The 24,105-nt window shown below is 44.8% G+C and overlaps 1 protein-coding gene across 4 annotated transcripts in view; it reads right to left on the bottom strand.

The window, feature by feature from the left end:
* Positions 1–19,418, bottom strand: part of SMG7 (SMG7 nonsense mediated mRNA decay factor) — a 32,744-nt gene extending 13,326 nt beyond the window's left edge. For 2 of the 4 annotated variants that reach the window (XM_084266026.1, XM_084266027.1), the window contains exons 1-12: positions 19,301–19,418; positions 18,333–18,465; positions 15,278–15,449; positions 14,416–14,487; positions 13,309–13,459; positions 12,837–12,972; positions 10,579–10,741; positions 9,429–9,585; positions 5,548–5,618; positions 5,174–5,234; positions 4,437–4,556; positions 3,163–3,598 (exon numbers count right to left, since the gene is read on the bottom strand). In XM_084266026.1, coding sequence (XP_084122152.1) covers positions 3,163–3,598; positions 4,437–4,556; positions 5,174–5,234; positions 5,548–5,618; positions 9,429–9,585; positions 10,579–10,741; positions 12,837–12,972; positions 13,309–13,459; positions 14,416–14,487; positions 15,278–15,449; positions 18,333–18,465; positions 19,301–19,353 — 1,725 coding nt within the window. In that variant the 5' untranslated portion in view covers positions 19,354–19,418. The remainder of the gene's footprint in view (positions 1–3,162; positions 3,599–4,436; positions 4,557–5,173; positions 5,235–5,547; positions 5,619–9,428; positions 9,586–10,578; positions 10,742–12,836; positions 12,973–13,308; positions 13,460–14,415; positions 14,488–15,277; positions 15,450–18,332; positions 18,466–19,300) is intronic. The other 2 variants (XM_084266029.1, XM_084266028.1) reach the window with 2 other exon arrangements.
* Between the last annotated feature and the right edge of the window lie 4,687 nt (positions 19,419–24,105).

The following is a 24,105-nucleotide window of genomic DNA, read 5'->3' as shown; positions in this document are numbered from 1 at the left end:
CTCCCACAGACTAGAAGACTCTTCCCACAGAGAGCATACAAGACAAGTGGAAGCAGCGCTTAACTTCTGTGTAACTGCTCTGTGTCCTGTTAAAAGAGCTGCACCAGTTAAAGGCAGAGAGAGGAAGGGAATGTAATGTTTTACCTGATTCTGAGCCTGCTGCAGTCTGGGTCTTCCTGGAGAGGAAGACAGAGGGGAAGACTACTTTCCCTTTCTGTTCAGCTCGGCAGAACTGCCTGGAATGCAAGATGGAGCAGGCAGGAAAAAAAAAAGAAGACAGCAAGCAAGGAATCCCAGGTGATACAGCAGGGGCCCGGGAGCAGACCTGATGCCAAGCTTCAAAGGTGATTGAAGGAAAAGGGGAACCACATTAAGTGTTGTCGGGGGCACCACATTAAAAAATTCTAAACCAAACAAACCAAAATTGTTCAAGGTTCATTTCAGTATTTAGTGCTGTTAAGTTAAAAGGAATTAAAGGGCAGGTCTTTTCTGCCAAAACATGGTTGTCGAGGGGCAGACGCATTCAAACGCTTAAGTTCTTTTTCAAACAACTCTGAATTTCCCCATTTAGAGATTATGGGACTGTAACTTTTGTTGTGTGCATGTGCTTACTTAAACAAGTAGACTGTAAGGCTGAGGAGGTTGGGAGTGGTTTTGATGTCCCACTGGAAAAAGTGAAGGAACTCCCTGCCAATGTTCTGGCTGATACTAAGCATCACAAAAGATGCAGCCCCTGCATGCACTCACTGCCCTTCGTCACAGCCAGGATGCTCAACCAGCACAGTGCTGTCCTTTTCTCCCTCCACAGCATGCCAAACACTTTTCCAACCCCTGCTGAGTGCTCTGTGCTCTTTTGTATCAATGCTGGGGAACTCAGAGACACTCTCTGTGCCATGGTGTAGCAAAACATGAGCTCTGGACCATCATAAACTCGAAGCCGCTATGAAACGATTTCCAGCAGTGGCTTTCAAAAGACCCCCCACATGAGTCAGCCTGAAAAGCTAAATAACTACAATAGATTAATCCAGACAGCCAAACTTCAATTGCTTCCCCTGCTTCTACTTGACCTCACCTCTGAAGTGTCACTACTACCAAATCTTTACTTGCACAGTGCTTTTGAGGGTTCCTGCATGGTTGAGAAACACCATTTCACCACAGTGACCTCTCAGAGCACGTTACAGCATCAGCAAGGGTGCAGGAAACCTTCCTCAGCACCTAAGGCTACTTTCCCTAAAGAGCAGCAATTCAACCCGGGTCACACTTCCATGGTCCTGTCTGAGCATGCAAGTTTTCCACTTACCCACAAGACAGGACTAATTACTTAGAAAAAAAGATTCTCAATGCTGTTGTTAAGTAGGAGCTGCAACACTTGCAGCACTTGGGCTTTGGAAGGCAATCAGTTATGGGCAAAAAGCCTGAAATGTCAAGGAAGACCAAAGCAAAGCACTGAGACACCACCAGTCAATGCAAAACCTGCAGTGGTTTCTCCTCAGCTCAGCATAAGCCAACCTTCCCCATCCCCTGGAGTAGGTCTAGATAAACAAATCCACCAAACCATATATAAACAAGAGGCATTTCATTGCAATAGTTTCCATAAACACAACTGACAGATCTAAAAAGTCAAAATCCATCTCTATTCAACAAGAGCTTATGAGTGACCAACACACCAGAACAGCTTCCACTACAGCTGGGCTTGAAGTAAGCTCTTCTTGGATTTGTTCTCTCTTAAGACTAAGACAATTTTCTGATAAATCAACCAGGTTTAAAGGCAAAATTAAGCTGTCTTCCCTGTCCAGAAAGCTGCACATATTTCTGAGATCAGCTGGGTTCATCAGGGGCTGGAACATGGAAACTGGGAGCTGCGCTCAGGCCTGCAACCACACTCCAGACGTGGTCAACAAGTAAGAAAGCAAGCTGGTGCTCCAGCTCTTTTCAGATACCAGACTCTCGTTCAGCAAGTCACCAACAATTGCCACATGCTTTCTGTAGGCTACTCCCAGTGGTAGGACCCCCTGCAAAACCAACTCTGTGACACTGCCAGTTCAGACTTTCCCCCTTTCGTAACAATGATGTTGAACAGCAAATCATGGGGAGGAGAACAAGAGCAACGATCCAAGGGTCCTAACACCACAAGCTGGATGACAGACTGAAAGAGCTGGTTTGTCTAGCCTAGGGAAAACAAGACCTCAATTACACGAGCCTTCAGAGCAGTTGCAAAGAGGAAGAAGTTATCTGCTTCCCAGGACAGGTCTGCAGGAATGGGTTTATGCAGAGGCAAGGGAGATGAAGTATAATTTCCACTTCCAAGAAAAGTGAAGAACTGACATGCTTTCTTCAGGGAAATAACAGTCTCCATCACTATCATTAAATGTCTCCAGATGTCATCAGGGAATGACTGAGATGCAGCCAAACTAGCCAGGTACAGAATGGATCAACCCTGTAACTCTACACCTTTATTTGCTACAACTGGATGGAAGCCAGACTAGTAAATTCATCATCTACTTAGGAGGTGAGCATTTTTGTACATAATGCTCCCAGGATTAGAGGCATAAAGCATGCCTCTCAGAAAAGACAACCAAGAAAGGAGCAGCTGTTGGGAAAACCAGAAGTTTCAAGGGCACATCTAAGCACACAATCATGGTTTAAGAGCAGCATGGCTTTCCTTACTTCCATGGAGGGCCAACAGGCTGTACACACGGCACGAAGGATCTTATTCCACATAAAAAACTGGGTGCTTCTGTCATCTGTTCCACTTACTGACTGTGCACAAGTCAACCAAACCCAAAAAGCAGTGCACCCAGCTCCTTCACAACAGACCATAGCATGGGTAAGAGCGTGACGCAGACCTGGCCACGTGAACTGCCTTGATAGCCTGAATAAGCTGTGAAACAAGTGCGATTAATATGATCATTATAGATAGCATGATCACCTTTCACTGCTCTTTGCCTTTTCCTCCTCAACAAATTGAGACAGCATCAAGGAAAAGGGTAGAGACCCAGAGATCCCTGATACCTGGCCTCTGAGATGGATGTTTTGACTTCTCGTGTGCATCAGCTGTACCTGCATGGCCAGAGCGAGCCCTCAACTCAACCATGCTCCACACTAGCCCCAACAAACACCGCACTGCCGAAGAGGCAGTATCCCTTCCATCTAAAGGCTTACCTGAACCGCCACGTTCTGCTTTCCTGCTTCCTGCATCTTATCCAAGCCACACTTCTTGGTCTCGTTCTTTCTTTTATTGTTATCCTTCTTTCCATCATTCTTATTGGCTACAATTCCTTTGCTATAGTCCCGTCTTTCCCTACCTACGTCTTTAGGGGGGTAGATTCGCCCTTGCTCTCTGTTCAGCTCCCGTGGTTTGATGTTCTCTTTGAACGTGACCATTGGTTTTTCTCCTGCATCACAGTTGTTGTTCAGGCTTCTCCCAGAGGACAGAACTGATTTGAGTCCAGGGCTCCCATCTGCAGACAGTGGCTCTGCAATAGATGTTTCCTGCAAGGTGAGACTCTCTTTGGCTTCACTAGGGTCCTCTAGTAAAAGTTCCGGGATTTCTGTCAAAAACAGCAACTTTCCCACTTCATTTTCACATTGAATCAACCTGAAAAAGACAAAAAGGAGATGAAAAGCAAGCAGGAAGGCCAATAGCATCCTGGCTTGTATCAAAAATAGTGTGGCCAGTAGGTCTAGGGAAGTGATTGTGCTCCTGTACTAGGCATTGGTGAGGCTGCACGTTGAGTGCTGTGTCCAATTCTGGGCTCCTCACCATAAGGAGGGCATTTTGGTCCTTGAAAGAGTCCAGAGAAGGGCAACCAGGTTGACAAAGGGGCTGGAAGAAAAATCATATGAGGAACAGCTGAGGGAACTGGGGATGTTTAGTCTGGAGAAGAGGAGGCTGAGGGGAGACCTTATCACTGCCTACACTGACCTGACAGGAGGGTGTAGAGAGGTGGGCCATGGTCTCTTCAGACAGGTGACAGGTGATAGGACAAGGGGAAATGGCAAGAAGCTGTGCCAGGGCAGGTTAAAATTAGATACTAGAAAAAAAAATTGACTGAAAGAGTTGTCAGGGCCTGGAACAGGCTGCCCAGGGAGGGGGCTGAGTCAACGCCCCTGGGTGTGTTTAACAGACAGGTAGATGAGGGGCTCAGGGATATGGGTTAGCACAGGACAAGAACAGTTGGACTCGATGATCTTAAAGGTCTTTTTCAACCCAGTGATTCTGTGATATCTTACTCCAAATTAGTCTCTATCACGATCAGTCGATGAAGCACTGCCGTGCTGACCACAGAACATGTTATTAGTGCTGTCAGCACCTTCTGCTCACAGGGTATCTAATTGCTGTGTTGAATAGTGAAAAAAATAATGTCCCACTGCCACACTGGTGTTGTCCAAGCTTAGAGCAGCAAGTGAAACACAGAGAAGCTACTTGTAATTACCTCGGCTGGTTATCAGCGATCCATTTGCCTGTGAAGATCAGACGCTGCTGCCGTATCCGACGTTGCTGCCCTTCCTTATCTCCTGTAATTGCCTGGTGGCCTTTGGAAAAATCCAAGTTCCTGGTATTGGCAGAGGAGAGGGAATAATGTTGGTTACACAATTACCCTCTGCAGCATCGTATTTTTCTAGAAATACATCCCATCAGCATTACTCTATTCTAAACTGTGGAATTTCACCAGATGCTATTCAGAAGGTGATGGGTAGAGATGTCAGATTTACAGATGCAAGTCTCTTCTGATAAGGTGCATTGATGTAAAAGAGGTGTGGGTTTGGTTTTGGGTTGTTTAAAAAAAAAACCAAACCAAGTTATAATCAAACTCACAAAAATAGAGTGAATACATCCAATACTTAGTCAGCATTCATACAGGGATACACTTAAAACCAGAGCAAAGCAAAGCCGTTTTCACGTGAAAGTATTCCCTTCCTTGCTTCTTAAATTCTTCACTTTCAATTTGCTACTCTGAAGACTACAGAGCAAATCCAAAAAGTAATTCATGAGCAATATTAGGGGCTCGTAGCTTCCCGTAGAGTTTTACCACATTCTCTCTTACCGCTGCTCTGAAAAGGCATGTACATCGATACCTACAGTAGTAGCTACCCATACACAAGTTGTCATAGATAACAGGCCAGCACCTATCAAAGGAGTGACATCTGAGTAGTCTCTCCTGCCACCCACCTGAACGAGGGCCTCAGAGCCAAGAATCCTTGCAACTCAAATTCTTCTGGAAGGGGGGTTGCTGGCGAAGAGACAGTAAGCAGCGTTAGGAATAAAAGCATCGAGTACAGTATCATGAGTAGACAATCTCAACAAAGTTACTATACATAGTAAAGCCTTCTATTAACGTGCTCATCTGTACTGGTCCACCCTGCAATCCAAGCGGCTCAGGGATAATAAAGTAGAGCAAAGTCCACTCAGCACGAGAAAGCACCATCTGTGGAGTATTCACACGCTTGCTCCCTTCTCCGCTCTTCAACTGCAATTCCCCAGAACATCAGGTAGAACATGCGCCGTCCCCAGTTCTTTACAGCACAGCCTAGGAGCATCCTTACCATTATTACTGGATAGATCTTCTTCGTGAGGCTGGAAGCTGTTTAGAAGAGAAATCAGCCAGGGCCATATGCTACAAATCAGAAAACAGACAAGCTGTTACTTCCAAACAACAAAACATGGAATCTATTGGCCTTACCAAGAAAGCACTGAACTGTTACACAGTCCCAGCTCCCACTAACCCTCCGATTCCCAAGAAAAGGTACAATTTCTCCCAAGTGCCAGGGCAAAGGCCATATTCCGAAAAGCCAATGTGAAGTTGCCCCGGAAGCCAGGCTCTCGCAGCATCACATTCATTAGCCAGCAAGTCAGAGAGCCTGCTAGGAGTTTAACTAGACAAACCTAGGGCACAAACAAACATCCAGAGCACCTCTGGTTTTGCAGTCCAAAGTAACAGCTCTCAAGGTGCAGTAAATTAATGAGAATTATTAAGATACAGCTCTACAGAAGTATGTCTGTTCTGCAAGTGTTAACACAGTACTGCAGCACTGAGGCAGTTACCAGAAAAGTAAGAAGTAATGGTTGCATGGAGAAAGACCATTAAACTAGAAGTTAACTGGCAGTCTCTTCTTTGCACTGGAAGTTCTTTACAAAGGCCCCTGTGCAACTAATTCAAGAATCACAATGGTGGTTAACATTTAACTGCTGCCAACAGGTTGCTCTCTCCTGGTTTTTCTAAAAGCTCCAAGCCAAAAGCCTAAGCATCCTGCTTCTGCTTCAGTGATGGGCATGAAGTCCCTGGAGGCAACAGGCAAGCTATTTTCAGGTGCCCACTGTGCTTAGTGTCCGTGAAATGAATCTCCATCCTCATCAGCAAGACTTTCAGCCATCATCCAGAGCCTGCATATCACCTTAAAGCCTGAGGTCACACTAAACTAAGCTGCTTCGCTAGACTGACAAGGAACAGGATGAAAAAAGGGAGAGTGTAAGTCTTTTGCAACCTACAAGTATGCTGCAATCATCTCAAACATCTGAAATAATGAGATTTTGCAACAAGACATCTCTACAGAAGAGCCATGTAGTCACATGTGGGAAAACCTAATGTGGCTTCCAAGGGGAAGGTTTGGAAAGCTCATTTTCAAAGAGCACACACTAGTACCGATACAGTCATTTCTGTCCTCAGTTCATATAGCCATAGAATGGTTTGGGTTGGAAAGGACCTTAAAGACCATTAAGTCCCAACCCCCCTGCCATGGGCAGGGGCACCTCTCACCAGACCAGGCTGCTCAAGGCTCCATCCAACTCAGCCTTGAACACCTCCAGGGAGGGGGCAGCCACTGCCTAGGCACCCTGTGCCAGGGCCTCGCCACCCTCACAGTGAAGAATTTCTTCCTAATATCCAATCTAAATCTACCACTTCCAATTTAAAACCATTCCCCCTCGTCCTATCACTACATGTCCTTTTAAGAAGTCCCTCCCCAGCTGTCTTGCAGGTCCCTTTGGGTCCTGGAAGGCTGCTGTAAGGTCTGCCCAAAGCCTTCTCTTCTCCAGACTGAACAACCCAAACTCTCTCAGCCTGTTGTCTTAGGAGATGAGCTCCAGCCCTCTAATCATCTCTGTGGCCCTCCTCTGGATGCACTCCAACAGTTCTTGCCTTCAGATTCCTATATTTCTCCAGATAAACACATTTCCTTCCTATTGCAGGTGTTCATACAATGTGGGGTATGATTAATTATCCACAGGAAAATGATAAGCACAGAGTGGGGACAACTACAAGTTTAAATAGGAATAAGGATTATTTCTTGAACCCAGAGCACAACTGAGCATTAATTAAGAACAAGGAAGACTTTTCAATATAAAACCAGACATAACATTATTAAACAGAGGCCAGTAAAGGGTGTGTGAGTAGTCTGCAAAGAGTGATTTTCATTAGGAGCTTCCAGTAGAAATAAGACAAATAATCTCTTCCTTACAAATAACAGGAAAGATCGACAGTCACCTCAACCTTTTAGAGCCAGCTCCTCTAAGGGCTACTAACTGATGCCAGGTTTGACACATCTTGGTGATCCTTAATGCTCTTTTTAAGTTCAGCAGTGCCTTCAACTGTTTGCTGTCTGCTTCACAGCTCCTTTGTATGGCGAGTACTGAGCACATACTGCTATCACACCACAGAGAGAAAACCCAGGCGTGACCTTTAGAGCACCTGATAGAGCAGGTCCTTCTGCCCATAAAACTAACTCAAAGCATACAGAATGACAGCATCACTGGGTTGGAAGAGACCTTTGAGATCATCGAGTCCAACTGTTCTTGTCTTGTGCTAAACCATATCCCTGAGCTCCTCATCTACCTGTCTGTTAAACACACCCAGGGTCAGTGACTCAGCCCCTCCCTGAGCAGCCTGTTCCAGTGCCCCATAACCCTTTCAGGGAAGAACTTTTTCCTAATGTCTGATCTGATCCTGCCCTGGCACAGCTTGAGCCCATTGCCTCTCATCCTGTCACCTGGCTGAAGAGACCATCACCCACCTCTCTACACCCTCCTGTCAGGTCAGTGTAGACAGATACAAGGTCTCCCTTCAGCCCCCTCTTCTCCAGGCTGAACACCCCCAGCTCCCTCAGCCACTCCTCATGGGATGTGCTCTCCAGCCCCTTCCCCAGCCTGGTTGCCCTTCTCTGGGCACACTCCAGGACCTCAATGTCCTTCTTGTGGTGAGGGGCCCAGAATTCAACCCAGCACTTGAGGTGCAGCCTCACCAATGCTGAGTCCAGGGGCACAATCCCTGCCCTGGCCCTGCTGGCCATGCTGGGTCTGATACAAGCCAGGATGCTCTTGGCCTTCTTGGCCACCTGGGCACACTGCTGGCCCATGGTCAGTCATCTCCCCTCTGCAAGGACTACTTGCTAAAAAGCAGTAATCTTCTGTGTTAAAACAGTGATATAAAGCCTTAAATCAGACTATATATACAGCAATACCTGTTACCATCTCCAAACAATTTGTGAACTCTGCATCTTCCTTGATCTTGCCTTCAGGATCTCAGGAATTGAAGTTCCCAAAGTTCCAGGGCATTTGCACACATTTGAGGGAGTCTTAATACTCAATTTAACAAATGGGGGTTATAGGGACTACTTCTCCTCATACATCAACCTACAGGAAACGTGAGCCTTGGCTAGAATCACATCTTACAGCACACGTTGCCAAGAGAGCTCTGAACAACTGTGGCACACCACACAGGAAGTTGGTTCCACACTATTTTCCTTACAGTGGCCATCCCAGGAAAAATACTCATCCAACCCCATCAGTAACAATCACTCTGATCTGAAGAAACACCTTACAGGTCAGAAATACTTGACTGAATTGCTGTAACTCAGGAAAAGTTAACAGGCTATAAAAAACTTGCTGAGTTTTGAACTATTTAAACCTAAATTTAGGAGATTAAAGTCAGAAGTGAAAAGCAGAGCAACAGCCCAGAACAGTAACGCCTGCACTGACATTTCAAGCCACTCTACTAAATTCAGTTTAATTCCTGGATGATGAGCCAGGAAAACTGGATTCCAGCACTACCCAAGAAATGGCTCGGTGCATGAAACTAAGGCAGTATTCTCATACCACCTACCTCAATAAATCTGAGAAAGCATTACAACAGATTAGACTAAAGGAACACTTGGTTATTATCTTTCAGGCAGACTTTACAAAGTAGATTGCTCTGATCTTCACACCCCCCCCCGCCCCCCCCAAGTTCCAAGCAAACCTAAAGCCAATCAAACCTGTGAATTTGCTCAGGTAGCCCACAAGTCTCATGTTTTATGAGCTCTCCAACACATACATTTTCTACCATTCTGATGTCTGTAATAAATTATACAATCACTTTCCCTGTTACTGATTTATGTATCAGTTATTGTTACTTGATGCAATTAAATGTATCAAAAGAAAGATTAACACTCACTACCGTCTTTCATCAACCACTGCCTCTTGGAAAACACTGGGCCTAAGTTTCAGCCAGTCCATCGAAACCTTCACAGCTGGAAGAGGATATGCAGCTCCAGAGTCCTCCTGGTAGTCGTTTTGTAAAGGACACTTGCACAGAACTCCCAGAAAGGACACTAGAAACAGAGCAGGGAAAAACAAAACCCAAACAATGCTAGAATCACACTTGATGGTAGAATCACCACATCCCACCTGTGCAACCTGATGTTTAAGAGCTAGTTCTTCAGAACAAAGCAATCCAGTTACTCGAGATCTTAAAAAAAATCCCCCAACAGATCAGGTAGAGTTTTTTTATTCAGTAAGGAGTTTTCTATCATGAAGCACAACATTAGTGGGTGGTCCCGTCTTCCCCCTTTTAATTATTTTGTTAAGTTAACAAAAACCAGTAAGACAAGCCAATTACAAAAATATCCATTGATTTATCCATTAGAATTTTCAACAACTATCTGCCTATATTTTATCAGGTCAGCAGGCATGCAAGCTGAGAACCTAACCATGCACCAGTGTGACCATGGTGCTTTCAGAACCAGCTCCAAGCTGGATCCTGGAAAAATTCAGCTATTGAACAGTGTCGGGGTTTACAAAAAAAGCCAAGCTGACTGTGGGCTGGATCAGGCCAAGCAAATCTGCATTAAGTGGTTAGAATCTGAAACCCTGCAAACTCCTACTTTATGTCCTGGCTGATATTATCAAGGGCATGGAAGTAGTTAAGGTCCTAGCTCCATCAGCTTCAGGTCCAGCCCTGCTGAAGAACTAGCTCCACTCAAAGCGACTCAAACTGCATCGCAGCCCCCACAAGCAGGGTACTGCCCACCACCAAACCAGACCCAACCGTGCACCCAAGTTAAAAAGGTTTTTTAGAACCAGGAAAAAAGGTGCTGAGTTCTGTGGTTTCAAATTGAGCAAGCCCATGGCACGTAAATCCAGCATTAGTCAGCGCTGCTAGACGTAAACCATCCTGCGCAAGCCATCTCCTCTTGGCCTTCTCCTACAACGTCCTTTCTCCTCACCTACCTCAGGCAGCCGTTAAGCTACATACTGACAGCAAATTACTAAAGGATTCCACACAAAGGAGAAATACAAAAAAATCAATCCATGGTCACACTCACTGAAGAGAGCCAGTAACTGTGTCCAGCAGAGCTGCTCGTCCTGGCTATAGCTGTGCTGCTCCGTTTCGTTGCTGAAGTCTCGCAGGTGATGCAGTTGAAACAGGTTGATGACAGTAATATGTACTAACTGCTGAGAATTGAAGGCCTTTTGGAATAACAACCGCTGCAACAGACACACATGCACAACGTGATGTACTTTCACATGGTATACCACACACCCAAAAGGATTAATAGTTGCTACTTCACTGCTTGACTGTTTCTACCCTGAAGGCGACATTTGTTCTAGATTTTATTTCCAGGCCATCCCTATTAGCTTCCCAGGAGGATGAGGGCAGATGCCCAGCCTTAAGATTTTTGCTCGTACACTCACCCATACATGCAACGAATCAACGCCCCCTCAGATACAGCTCTTTTCCAGAGTAAAAGGGACTGTAAGGTGCAACAACAGCATCACAAAGCCACCGCGAGAGCTGCGGTGCCATCTGGGACCCACTGCTGGTTTTCAGCCTTTTGAAGGAACGGCGTGGAGAAGGTAATGTTTGGAAAGAAGGAAACAGCACTCCAGGCAAATTTAACCCCTGGGTGGGGAGGTTTTAAGGACTAATTCCACATCTGACTTCGGGGGTCACGGCATGCCATGGTGGAGCAAGTAGTGCGAGCCATTTACAATGTATTGCAGTAACTACGCTCTAAGAGACACCATTCTCCAGATAGGAAAGGAAGCTTCCATGCTGGTTTTGGAGCGCTGTGAAGAAAAGGAGATACCCTAAACCACACCCAGCTTATCTTCACACTCAGCAGTCAGGGGAACAAGTGGATTAACCAGCCTAAGCATCAGGAGGAGGTTTGAGGTCCATGTTCAACCTAGATTTTCAGTTAAGGGGATGAAGCGCTCCACAACCAACAACTCAAACAGGCAGAGCTGTCAGGATCAGAATCCTGTGCCTGGCTGAACACTCCTCACCCTACGACTGCTCTCCTTGGAGGTAAACATCAGCCTCACAGTTCAAGTCATTATCCACCACACAGCCAATTCCACATCCGTATTCAACCTGTTTAAGTCAGAAAGGTTGCCCTCTAGTAATTTAAGCCTCACACTGCATAATATAAGCCAAAAAAGTAATCTAAGCAACAAAGCAGGGCTCAGTTAGCTCCCTCCTAACACTCTGGATGTGTTCCACATGCCTGAGCAACGCTCGCAATCTTTGATTATCAGCACTGTGGGAAAAGCAGTACTTGTTCAGCATCCAACATCCCACAGCAAGAGATACAGTTATTTCACTTTGAAAGGACATTGCTTGAACTCCCAGCTTTCAAGCAGCTCATACAATTCACAATGAGTTGTAGGGTTTGGAGGGGTTTTTTTGTTTATTTTATATTAAGGAACATTTGGACCTAGCTCTAGCAGCCCAGTTCAATGTAAACATGTAAACAGGCACCATAAAAACCTTTCATAATTCTTTATATCACTAAGGCCACATCCCCCTCAATTTGGAAGAACTACTACATTTGCTTGGTCAAGTATCTTCATACCACCTGCTCGTTTCCCATGAACGAAGACGCTGAAGCGCTTTCCAAAAGGAACGTTACAGTTAATATAGGTCCCACTTTGAAACCATACTACCTCGTATAAACACTTTACAAAATTGTCTTTGTTTCTATCTTTGCTATATTGTCCACCTTAATGAACTGTCTACGTAATTAACGTGTACTCCTGGATTTTCCAGAGGAAATGTGTTCTGAATAGTTCTACTCTACACACAAATTAATCAGGTTGTACTGGAACACTGTTTTGAAAGGCAAACCACTGTGAGGAGATGCAAGTTGTCCAAGGAAGATTAAAAGCAGCCTTAATAACCAGTGGGAACAAGTGAACGCCATCCAAAACCAAAGCTCTCAGAATTCCTCAGGCAACTGAGCCAAGACTTCCCAGATGAATCAAGTGCTTTTCACAGGCATTCAAGAATCATCCAGGTTAAAGTGGAGAAAATCAACTACAGTCATTGATTCCTCTGTGCTTCCACTACTAACCCAGCACATGTCAAAAGGGGAAGGGGGAAATACTCAGATTAGCAGAAGTCAACAGAAGTTTCCAGTGTCAGGTGTGATGCAAACCTTGTAACTGGCTGCCTGAGCCTCTTGTATTTTGGCACATTATTGGGCACATTATTTTGGCACATTATTGGGCTGTAATTTCTGAACTCAGGTACTAAAAATACACTGTTGAATACACTAATTAATACATTGTCAGAACTAACCTTGAACTGTTCTTCCAGCCTTTCTCGAAGAGGGCTCAGCTTCTCCAAGCTCTTGCTCAGGTACACATGGCCATGGAATTTAATAAAGGCCTTGATGAAGTCAGACACGCTCCATCGAGTCTTCACCTCATCACGACTGCATTCAGAACAGAAATAGCTGACTTCAGTCTTGGGAATCAGACACAGCCGCACAGAACATTACAAACCCTTCCTGTGGAGTTCCAAGGAAGGAGGGACGTCCACACAAAGCTTGTTCATGCCAGCTTGATACACTCATTTCCTGCATTCGCTAGAGCATCTCAGACACAAACAGTCTGGTGTTCCACACATGCGGAAGGACGCTCTGACTGAAAGGGGGTCAAGGAACTTTTATTTCTGCTACCAAATGTGAACAACTTCTGGCAAGGGAGGTATGTTTGGAAGAAGTCTCCTCCATCTTATCCAAGCAGAAACATATTATGCTTAGTCTTACCTTTCCAGTGCTTTAGAAAGTGCTTTTTGTAGGTTAGTGGAGGCAGCTGGGAAAGGAAACTTCACAGCAATGCTTCTGCAGTAGTAGAAAATTGTGGTCAAGTGGTCTCCTTTGGAGGAAGCTAAAATAGCCAACTGATTATAAGGCTGACCTAAGGGAGAGAGGGACAATTCTTTATGGAGTAAAGCATGTATTCAGAATAAGTACGGTCACTTGAACGGGGAACAGAGAGTCCAACACATTAGGCTCAGATTCACCTGCGACCCTTTTCCTCCTGCCTCCTATCAGTATCACTCCAATGAAAAGGCTTCCAAATTTGTGTTGCAGCTTTTGGGGTGGTTAGTTGGTGGTTTTTTGTTTGTCTTGTCGTGGGGGGTTTAAATACAGTGTGAAGATTTTTGTTTAAAGAAGAAGATACTGCCAAAACCAAGCTTTCACTGCCAGAATATTTCTCTTGCTCTATTTGGACAAAACCTAGCCCAGTTTTATCTCATGAAGTAAATCTTACTGTCATCAGTTGTTCATTTTATTTTGCTCACAGAGTATAGAAGTTTCTATAGTTAAAAGATGGAGAATTTTCCAGTTAGAATATAACCAGCTAAAAAATTTAATTACTGGTTTCAGTAGTGATTTATCCTTCTCTCACCATCCCACATTTCAAACCACTGTTAGCCAAGAATTAAAAAGCTAGATCCCTAAACTAAAGAAGCTCTTCAGTTACATGTACAAAACAAAATCCCAATTTTAGCTGCTAAATTTTAAACTGGCAGGTGAACAAAGAAAGACAAAACCCAATGTTAGTAGGCAAGTTTTCATTAATTGCACTTTATAACATATAAATATAACAGTCCAATGTGGCAGTAGTGAAGCACTGGAGTGAAGCAGGGTATATAACACCTTTGTTTTTTAATCTTCCCAAAAAGGAGACAGGTAACGCCAATTAGGCAAGCAGCTCGTATCTAAATGGGTCAGGCTTTGTTGCGCTGCTGTTTTGGGTATTTGGGGAGGGAGGTTGATAGAAAAAGTCACATCTAAGTGCCACACAAGAAAAGCAACACTCTAAGTCTTCCTTTGTTATTATGAACCTGAAAGGTATCCCAGACTCACCATTAGAAGGGACAAGCTGAGCTGCGTGTCTGTAGTAAGACTCTGCCTGGCTGGTCTGATTCCTATAGCGAGCTAGGAAAACAAGAACACCACCAAGTTGAGACAATGTACCCCTTCTGCATTTACTTCATTACAGACCAGTTTACCAAAAGAGCACTTAGCTGTTATTGCATGTTCTGCTGTGGATTTCTAAAATTACACCAACTCAAGATGCTGGATTTTTAAGATGGTTGCTTTTCCCCAGATCTTATTGTCACAGCTTTTCAGTTCTTACTGAGAAAGCTGCTGTGCCAACAGTATCACATCCAGAGAGCTACAAGTATTTTTCATATCAGCAACTAAATCTGCTTTTAGGTTATTACAAAAGCAAGTGCAGATTCCGGTGAAAAGAGAGAACTTTCTTTCTACAACACTGTTCCACTCTACGCAAGAAGAAAATAAACCTGTTGAACTTAATGTAAAGAAAGAAACCTTTCAAAGTCTAACTGCTGCCTTCTGTACGTAAGAGTTTAAAAGCAGTGCTCTGTAACTGTGCTCTGCATGCTAGCCTGCTGCAACAAGCTTTTGTAATAGTTATCAGTTTCCACATTTCACTGTGCCTACCAGCTATAACATGATTAGTATGCTAGAAGACAGATTCCAGCAAATCACCAGAGAGCTAGTGATTAACTGCCGCCACGCGTTAATGCGTAACGCACTTTGGAACAGTCTAACAGCATTATTTTCGAACCCCTTCCCCCTGCAGCAACCACCAAACATAGAATCAGCTGCTAATTTGGAGTTCAGCCCTTGTGACCTGTAGTAGCTGATTGTACATGGGTAGAACTCCCCGTCCCACAACCTTTTCCTTCAAAAAACTCACCGATATCTCCAAGGTGGACAAGGCAGTGCTGGCAGATGTAAGAGCAGGAGCTAGACTGCGGCTTCACTATGGCGCTGGTGTGCGTCTGTTTATTGCTAATGATTCCCAGTTGGGAAGACTTTACACGACATGGCAAGTCTACATTAAAAACTGTGCACAATTCCTGTAATAACTAGAAAAACGAGTCTGGTTTAGTAGCAGCTAGAGACAGCAATCCAAAAAGCACTTAAACAACCGACAAAACTAACAGAGCATCCCTTAGAGGCATGGATTACCTAAACGTATTTGAAGCGAACAAGCCTAGGTTCCTGAAAGGAAAACTTTAAACTATGTTCTCCATAAGGCTGTCACTGAGCTCCATGCTGCATTATTCTGCCCAGAACCAAGGAAAAAAAGTTCTACTTTTCTTCTGCAAGAATGAGTTGCACATCCCAAACCAGTAAGCAACTCAATTCCCACGACACTTAAATTATCAGGTATGTATCAGTGGAGATTGAGGTCTAAAAATCTTGCTGCTTTTTTAAGCAGCTCACTCTAAGAGGAACAGAGTTCTTTTTTATTCCTAGATGAAGCGATACCATCCTCTGAAAGTAAGAGAAAGGAATGCCACTCATCCTCTGGAGAAGCTTGTTCCAAGATAAGCACCAGCACTACCCCAGCTTAAAGTTTAGAGACAAGCCTGAACAAAACCAGGTTTGTAGGCAACGCCGAGCCAAGAGCAGCCAACAGTTCAATGGCTGAGTGGTCAGTAAATATTTGTGCTAAGCTAATAGTGAGACTCTGTCAAAGAACAAAGCATTAGCTGCTTGATCAAATACCTCGAAAGCTGACTCAAGCAGCCCCTGAACTTTGCCATTCTAATTAGCACATTGGAAGTTTTTCCTAATGGACTCCAGCAAACACTCTGGGAAGCAATAGACAGTTGCCACACAGAGATGAAAAACATTTGTTCTACAGTGTTACAGGGTTAAAACTGCAAGAAAGAACTAACAGGCTTTCTCCCAGCTGGGAACACACTCAGTCTCCAGATAAAACAGATCTGGAAGTGGAACCCTGCTGCAGGTGAAGGCAGATCGAAAGCTCATGGCAACCAGAGAAGCGCACTCTGTCAACGGCAAAGTACGTGATGTGGTGCTTTTGCTTGCTGCAGGAGAAGGTTTGTGTTACACCATCCTCCCCCTTTGCTCTGTCTTTTATACAGTAGACATAAATTCCCAAACGAGAGGGATCTTGTAGATGAGAGGTGGATGAAAGAGAGAAACCTGACATCTTCCAACATGCTGAATTAGGGGAATTCATGCTCTCCTTCAAAGATGTCATTCACACAAGCCTCGCAGTTGGAGAGCAGGTATCTTGCCTGAGCAAGATCTTTAGACTAAAAATGGGACGATTAACATCACAGCAAACAGAGAAAGACGACCCAGTCTGGGGTGTCATATACAAAGGGAGCAAAACTCCCTGATGCTCTGCAGGGAAGAACAAGACTTTTGTAAGACAAACAGTGGAGATGGTAGAAAAACCCTTGGCAACCACGCCAGAGCCTGTCAAACCCAAAGCTTTCCAGAAAATATCAAAGGGAAAAACCCAAAAGATAATCACACAGATTCTGGAGGAGGTGGGGGGGAAAGCCATCCAACTGGGTTTGCTGTACAGATCTTCAGAATCAAGCTAGGAATGGATACAGTGAGGACGCCCTCTGCTGCGTGTTGTACCCTGAAGCTGGTGCAAACTAGCAACAACAGAAGGTTCAGTCACTGCATGAGACAGGCAATTCACCAGCGACCGTGATGTTGAAGTATAAACCAAATGAGGGGTGGGGGGAGAAGCAAGGCAAGTTATCTTTATTAAGGCCATTTTTACACAATGGCTCTTCTTCTCCATAATCTACAAGCTGAAATCTAACATTGGAAAGTCATTATGGGCATAAAAACCCCTGGCAGTAGGGAATAAATACAGGAGAATAGGAATCAAGAGACTCAGGAATGTCACAAACAATACTTAGCTCTGGAGCACACAACACCACACCTTTAAGGGGAAGGGAAGGTCCTGTGGGGCTAAAGTCTGAAATTTTAAAGAATTGTTGACAACAATATAGAATTAAGACTGAAAAAAACAGAAATAAGAATAAATGTAGAATTCATTCTAGAATTAAGTATGTATATAGACAGTTCTTGGAAAAGATTAACTCTGTGCTCACCATTGGCACTAGGGGTTACAAGGAAGGGACACAGAACAAAGGATGACACTAAACCATCACACAAAGCCTGAGCACATCCGCACTGTAGACTTCTGCGTGTGTTTCTGTTATGGGATGGCTGGAGCCAAGAACAAACCTTTGCTACACAGGGAGTTTCCCCTTTTTCAAAATGAAAGGAATTATGACAGGGGCCCACAAATTCATGCATAGTAATGAGAAGGTAAATAGCAATTTTTTGAGAAATAGCAGGAGAAAAAGAACTAAGAGCAGAAGGAAATCATCAGTTAATGTGTCTGTTGGGCTTCAGGGAGGACTTTGCTATTGTTTCTCTTCCCCATTACAATTAAAATACAGAATTCTCCACCAGAGATGAAGGCAGAGACCAGGGTAAAGGGCCTCAAGAGGAACTGGAGAGCCAGATTCAGCGGAAGGAAACATGAAGTGTTGCCAGTTTTTATGAAGCACACCACCTCCTAGATTTGCAGCAGTTTACCTCAACCAGAGGCTGTGGCTAAGGGAAAGCTCATCCTCAGCTTTGTAGACGCGCTCTATTAAGAGCATGGGTTAACAAAGTTCACTGGGTGATCTGCAACAGCAACAGTTTCCTGTGCTAAGAGAGAACAGCAGCTTTTACCCACCTAAAACCGACCCTTCCTGCTCTTCCTCAAAGAGGTTAAAACTAGTTCTTCGTGCTGGTACGGTATCAGAGATCCTCTCTCATCAGCAGCTGCTGGAGCAGCGCAGGAGAAATGACAGCCAAAGCTTTGTAAAGGACCACACACAGCAGCGTAAGGTTGAAGCACACTTGCCTCCAGACTGTGCAAATACAGCACAGCCAACACATTTTGTGCCACTCACCTGTGTGTAGAAGCCACTAGCTGCCTCTAAGAACAGAGAAAGGTTCGCCTGAACTTCACTCCGATTTGGATTTGCTCTGTTTTTCGCCTGACCCTGTAGCGTTGTGATTTGATTTTTAAAGGCGTGATTCCAACTGAAAACAAAAGAAGTGTTTTCCTTTTTTAACTCTGCAAGTGTCAATGCAAACAGCATAAGCAACAGCAAAGAACTGTTTAATTGCATAGCATCCGACATGAAAATTAAGTATATTCAAATTCAGGCAACGTTCAGATTACAAATAAACACAGGAATTCCCTTTTCCCACCTCTCAACTGGAGAGATCAATCTTCGCCCTGCAGAACTAACAGTGCACTAGCATTAGTATTTGCTTGTGGCTGTACCATTTTCTTCTGAAAACAGGATGCAGGGGATAGGAATTGGGACTTAAAAGCCATTCAGCATCTGAAGGCATGGACAGGACAACTCAGCCAGGCTCCTCATCTGGCTTCCCCCTCAAGAGTGCCAGAACCACCGCATGCTTCTCTTAACGAAGGCTGTGACAACCAACACCTGCACCTTAAGTAACAGGCTCAGGGCATACGAAAACCCAGCAGGATCTTCTCCTGATATGTGGGTGCTCGTAGCACATTAAGAAAAGTTTCTCCTGATGCTCCTCCCTCTGTCCAGCCCTACCTCAGAGGACTTAAAGTGAGCGTCTTTAGCCACCACCCAATTCCTGTTAGACCTTGCTCAAAGCTAAGGTGGCACCAGGCAAATTTCCTCCTTTCTGGACACCCCTAAACTTCAGCCCTTCTGTGACAGCACAGAAGACTGATGTTTCTTAGCTCTCTCCCATCTTGCCTCAGTAAAACCCAGTCAGCACAGGAAACCAAGACAACCATTTCACAGGATACAATCACTTTTCTGTAAGTCTCAGGGTCTCCTGCTCATCAGCCCAGACATATGTACAAATGTATTGAGGTACTTACAGGTCCTGCTCCACTTTTTTATCTAAAGCATACTCCAAATCGGTCACTAGCATTTTCTGATACAAGTCCTGTAAAGCCTGTCTGGACCTCCAGACTTCTGCTGGACCCAGCTTCGAATCTGAGCAACAAAAACAGAAAAAAAACCACAAAGACAGAACAGGTTTTGTGATACTCAGACTTGTGGAGTTGGCCTAATTAATCTTTTACTCCCCTACCAAATGAAAAAAACATAGCACAGTGTAAGAAATCCAATGCCAAACACCTGCTCTTATCACAGATTCATCACAGCAGTGAAATACAGGTGGACTGGGGATTGACTGGTCACTGATTAACTGATCAGCCTCCTACAACATCATAACTAGAGAGGAGCAAGGTCAGCAGCTGGCAAGTTAAAAAAAGGAAAGAAAGGAGGTGATTCTCCCCAAGTCATTAAGCTGCAGAACATCTTGCCACTGGATGAATTTAGAAACAAATTTCAGAGCACCCTGAAAAAATGTGCAGAAAAGGGATGCTAAACAGGACAGTGCCTGGAACCAGCGCTGTAATGCTGTGGGCAAGTCCTGCTGCATGCTTGCCATTTTCTAAGTCTTTGGTAGCCATCTGCTTTGCATCACGGAGGGCGAAAGCAAACACTGCTCCCTGCTATCTGGAGTTAGAGTCCTATTTCCCACGCCTTGTAAAGCCACCTGAGCCAGGGCCACAGGGAGCACAAGGGACGGTTCTGCTGACCAAGTCGCCACTCCTGATGGGTGAGATGGATCCAGGCTGTTAAAATGTTCCTGTGGGGACTACACCAACCTGCTATGGGTACCACACCACAGTGGTAAGCAAGGCTGTGCAGGGGTTCATTATGCAAGCTGCTTGCCCTACGTGTCTTATACAATAACATAAACCATTTCCATTTTCCATAAACACATACAGCATGAAACACTGTGCATAGCACTTCATGGCATCTACTGGCTGCGCTTCCATAGCACACATGGTGTTTCACAGTTCAACGTTTCCATCACATGGGTTTCTCAAAACCACCCAAAGCCTTGCTAATCCCACCCTCAGCAGCTCCCGTGGTAGTCTGGACAGCAATCTCTGGGAGAGGAGCAGGGACATGACCTCCTAATGCTTTAAAACACCCAAAGTCAACTTTAAAAATATGTGTTTTAGATAGAGGAGTGAGGAGCACAGACATTCAAGTGTTCTTTATTTACATAGAGAAGACAAATCTTTATGGTAAGGTCACACACTTTCCAGAGAATTCTTAGGAATGGTAAGCATAAAGAACACAATAGGAAAACAAAACCAGGAATTAAGTTATTAGCAGCTAAATCAGCTGTAAATAAAGGCAATTACCTGTCATGTCAGCCTTCAGGACTTCTGCCTGCCTGTAAGAAAGCAATAAAACAATAAATTAGAAACAGACTGATTAAAATAATCCAATTATGCTGAAGCACATTCATGCAACAGAGACACAGTGGGGCTAGCTCCATAGAGGCTGCCTACAACCTATACTGCTACAGTTTACCCCATGCCATAGGATTTCTTCTAATTCATACCATAATAAAGGTCAGCTGTTCCCTTTTCCCTGCTCAGCTTGAGTCTCCTTCAGAAAGACAAACTAACACACATTTATGTTGTATTTTTAGCCTTATCTGCCAGCAGCATCCTGCCAATAACAGCAATACCTGCTTACCTGCAACTGGGAATTTGCTATTAGCTCTAAGTTGTCATATGTGAAACCCAATAGGCAGAGTCAGAGCAAAGCAAACTCCCACTGGTGCCAGCCAGCATGTAAGTACAGCCTCCTGACCCCTCTGTGCTGCACTAGCTTTCCTTAAGGAGAGGCAATAAAAGACTGTGGCTTCCCCAATTGCCTCCTTTCCTTGCCCTACCCTCCCAAAATCATGGTTTGATCTGGTTTTTAAGGAAATAAAAAGAATATACAGAAAAAGTGGCAACTACAGGTGAGCATCACTGAACATCCTCTGCAAATCCCCGCTGCTGGCGGAGGCCACACACGGTTTCTCAAACAGAGGAACACCAGGGGACAGTCCTCATTAAATATATATTTAGGAGTGGTCTTCAATGGCTGGATGGAGCAGGAGATTGTGATACTACAGCCAAGCACTGTGTCAGCACTACAGAATGCTTCATGGGGCAGCGCTGCCAGTCTGTATGACTGACACAGTCAACATGGGGCACGCAGAGGCAGACGGGGCACAAGGCTGCCCATTTTGGCTGGGGTTAGGTGGAACACATCCCTTACCTTCTGCTATGCACAAATGTTTACATACCTCTGCAAAGAGCCCAAGCTTTCCACACCAGACTTGGAATCCTCCTAGCATTTAAACAGCCACTTCCACCTGCCTCCCTCAGCAAAAACCCAACAAACTAGATGAAAGTCACACTGTGACTAATACGAAAGCGAAATGCCAGCTTGGGAAAGAACAGAGAGCCAGGAGAAAGCACCACTTAATCCCTAAAGAGGCTTCAGAAACAAGTACATACTCTCTCTTCCCAATGCTAAGTTGTGGTGACTGTATAGTTTTTCAGGTTGTTCTGGGTTCTACCTACCGGCCAAAAATTATAGGGAAGGGTTTGAGATCCACATCGGGATCAGAGATATCATACCCGTGGCACTGCTTCACCAGAACGATGCAGATTGCTAAGTCTCTTCACAAAATTTCTATTTCTTAAATGCAAGAAGTCTCTAGAGCAGCTCACCACAGCATACCGTCCAAAACACACCAGGATGCTCCAGGGCTTCAGGGAAACTTAAGACCATCTTAACTGGAGCCAGAAGTAAATCTGTACATTCCTCACCTGCTTCACAAATTTAATCTAAAGACTAATTTAATGACTCCAGGGACCTCTCAGAGAGAATCCAGTGGAGGCTATGAAGGGGATGAAGGGCCTGGAGCATCTGCCTTGTGAGGAAAGGCTGAGTGAGCTGGGGCTGTTCAGCCTGGAGAAAAGAAGCCTAAGAGGGGATCTGATCAGTGTTTATCAATAGCTGAAGGGTGGGACACAGGGGGACATGGCCAGCCTCTTCTCAGTGTCTGTGGGGACAGGACAAGGGGTGATGTCCTCAAGTTGGAGCACAGGAAGTACTACACCAATCTGTGAAAGAACTTCTTCCAAGTGAGGGTAACAGAGCCCTGGGACAGGCTGCCCAGGGGTGTGTGGAGTCTCCTCCTCTGGAGATATTCCAGCCCTGTCTGGACGCCTCCCTGTGTGACCTGTCCTAGGGACCCTGCTTTGGCAGGGGGGTTGGACCAATGATCTCTGGAGCTCCCTTCCAACCCCTACAATTCTGTGATTCTGTGACACCTTTTTGTTTGTTTGTTTTAGTTTCTTTCAAGAAGGTGTTAATACATTTTTACAACGCCTAAAACCAAGGGACACCGGAGGAAGAGACAACTTATTGTTACTGACAGACAAGCAAGGAAAATTTTAGACACTGTGCCAGGAGAAAGCCAAAAGCCCAAGAAACACGTGTGCCTCAGCCACGTGGAGCTACCGAAAGGCACCTCAGCGCTGCCCTCCCCATCGCTGCAGACAGCAGGGTGGGAAAGAGCAGATCTGTTCCTACACACAGCCACGAAGAGCCAATGAAGGACAGCAATCTCCTCTGCTTGCTGCGCCTGGGCAGCCTCTGCCATCCTGACCTGCAAGTCTAGTCAAGCAACAGGCTGAGCAAATCCTGCAATGCTACGACTTGGCAGCTGGAAATGCCACTGCTCAGAGGGAAAAGCTGACTGCTCAGGTGCTGAAGTCTCTGAAGCCAAGTTAATACAGTTTGGCTTGCACTTTAAACACCTGCAGTTGTGCAAACTTTTTCTTTGAGCTGAGAACACAATCTGCCTTGCCAAAGCCATGAATCCTACAGTGAGGCACAGCCCGAGCAGGACACGCAGTGCTGCTTCGGCGAACCCAAGCCCAGATTTCAACCCCAGGCAAAAAACCTCTGCCCTGTGAAAGCCAAGAACTGCTCCTACAAAAGTTAGGCCTGTGCAGAGCTACATTCCACCACGCTACACACTAATCTTTTAAGGGGGAAACAGAAGTAGCATCACTATGAAGGTTTTCTTGTCATCAGGTTGGGACCAGCTGTTGCCTAGAGAATTTGGCTGGAGAGCCTCAACCCTTACATCAGCGCTGACAGATGCTCTGAAAATGCCCTAACAACATGGCTGGACCTGAACTTATTAAAAAAAAAATTAATTACAGCATCTTTTTTGGAAGGCAATGGTCACAGGCTCACAGAAGAGGAGCCTTCAGTGCCAATCTCTTCACAAGCTCTAAAGCTAAACGCCTTTTATATTTTACAAGCTTGCCACAAGCTACACTACTGCCTCACATTGAATTTGCATTAGAATGACTCATTCTGATGAAAAAGAAAAATAAATGGTGTCTGCCAGCAAACTTGGTACAACCTGCTTAGACATTTTATCATTCCAAGAACATTCTCAAGTGCCTCCTTGCCCAGCTGGCCTCAGCAGTTCGGTCTTCAAGCTGAGATTCCCCAACTCTGTTGGTCCAAAGCCAAGTAAGCACAAACCACAGATCAAAAATCATTTCAAGCACCTCTGGTAGACTGTGTATCATCTTGATATATTGTGATAGCTACTCTTTACAATTTCCTAACCAAATATAAAGTCAGTCCATGCTTTAGATCAACTCTTAAGTCAAACACAAAAACCTTCCACTCAAATCAGGGAGATAGTTTGACAGCTAAAGGAATATTCATTTCATTCAAATGCTCGAAAAGTCTCAAGACTTCACAAGACAGTAGTGAGGACTTTCTTTTG

This window comes from Gallinula chloropus, assembly GCF_964237585.1.
Source record: "Gallinula chloropus genome assembly, chromosome: 6".
Classification (NCBI taxonomy): Eukaryota; Metazoa; Chordata; class Aves; order Gruiformes; family Rallidae; genus Gallinula; species Gallinula chloropus.
This window is presented reverse-complemented; position numbering and strand designations above follow the sequence as displayed.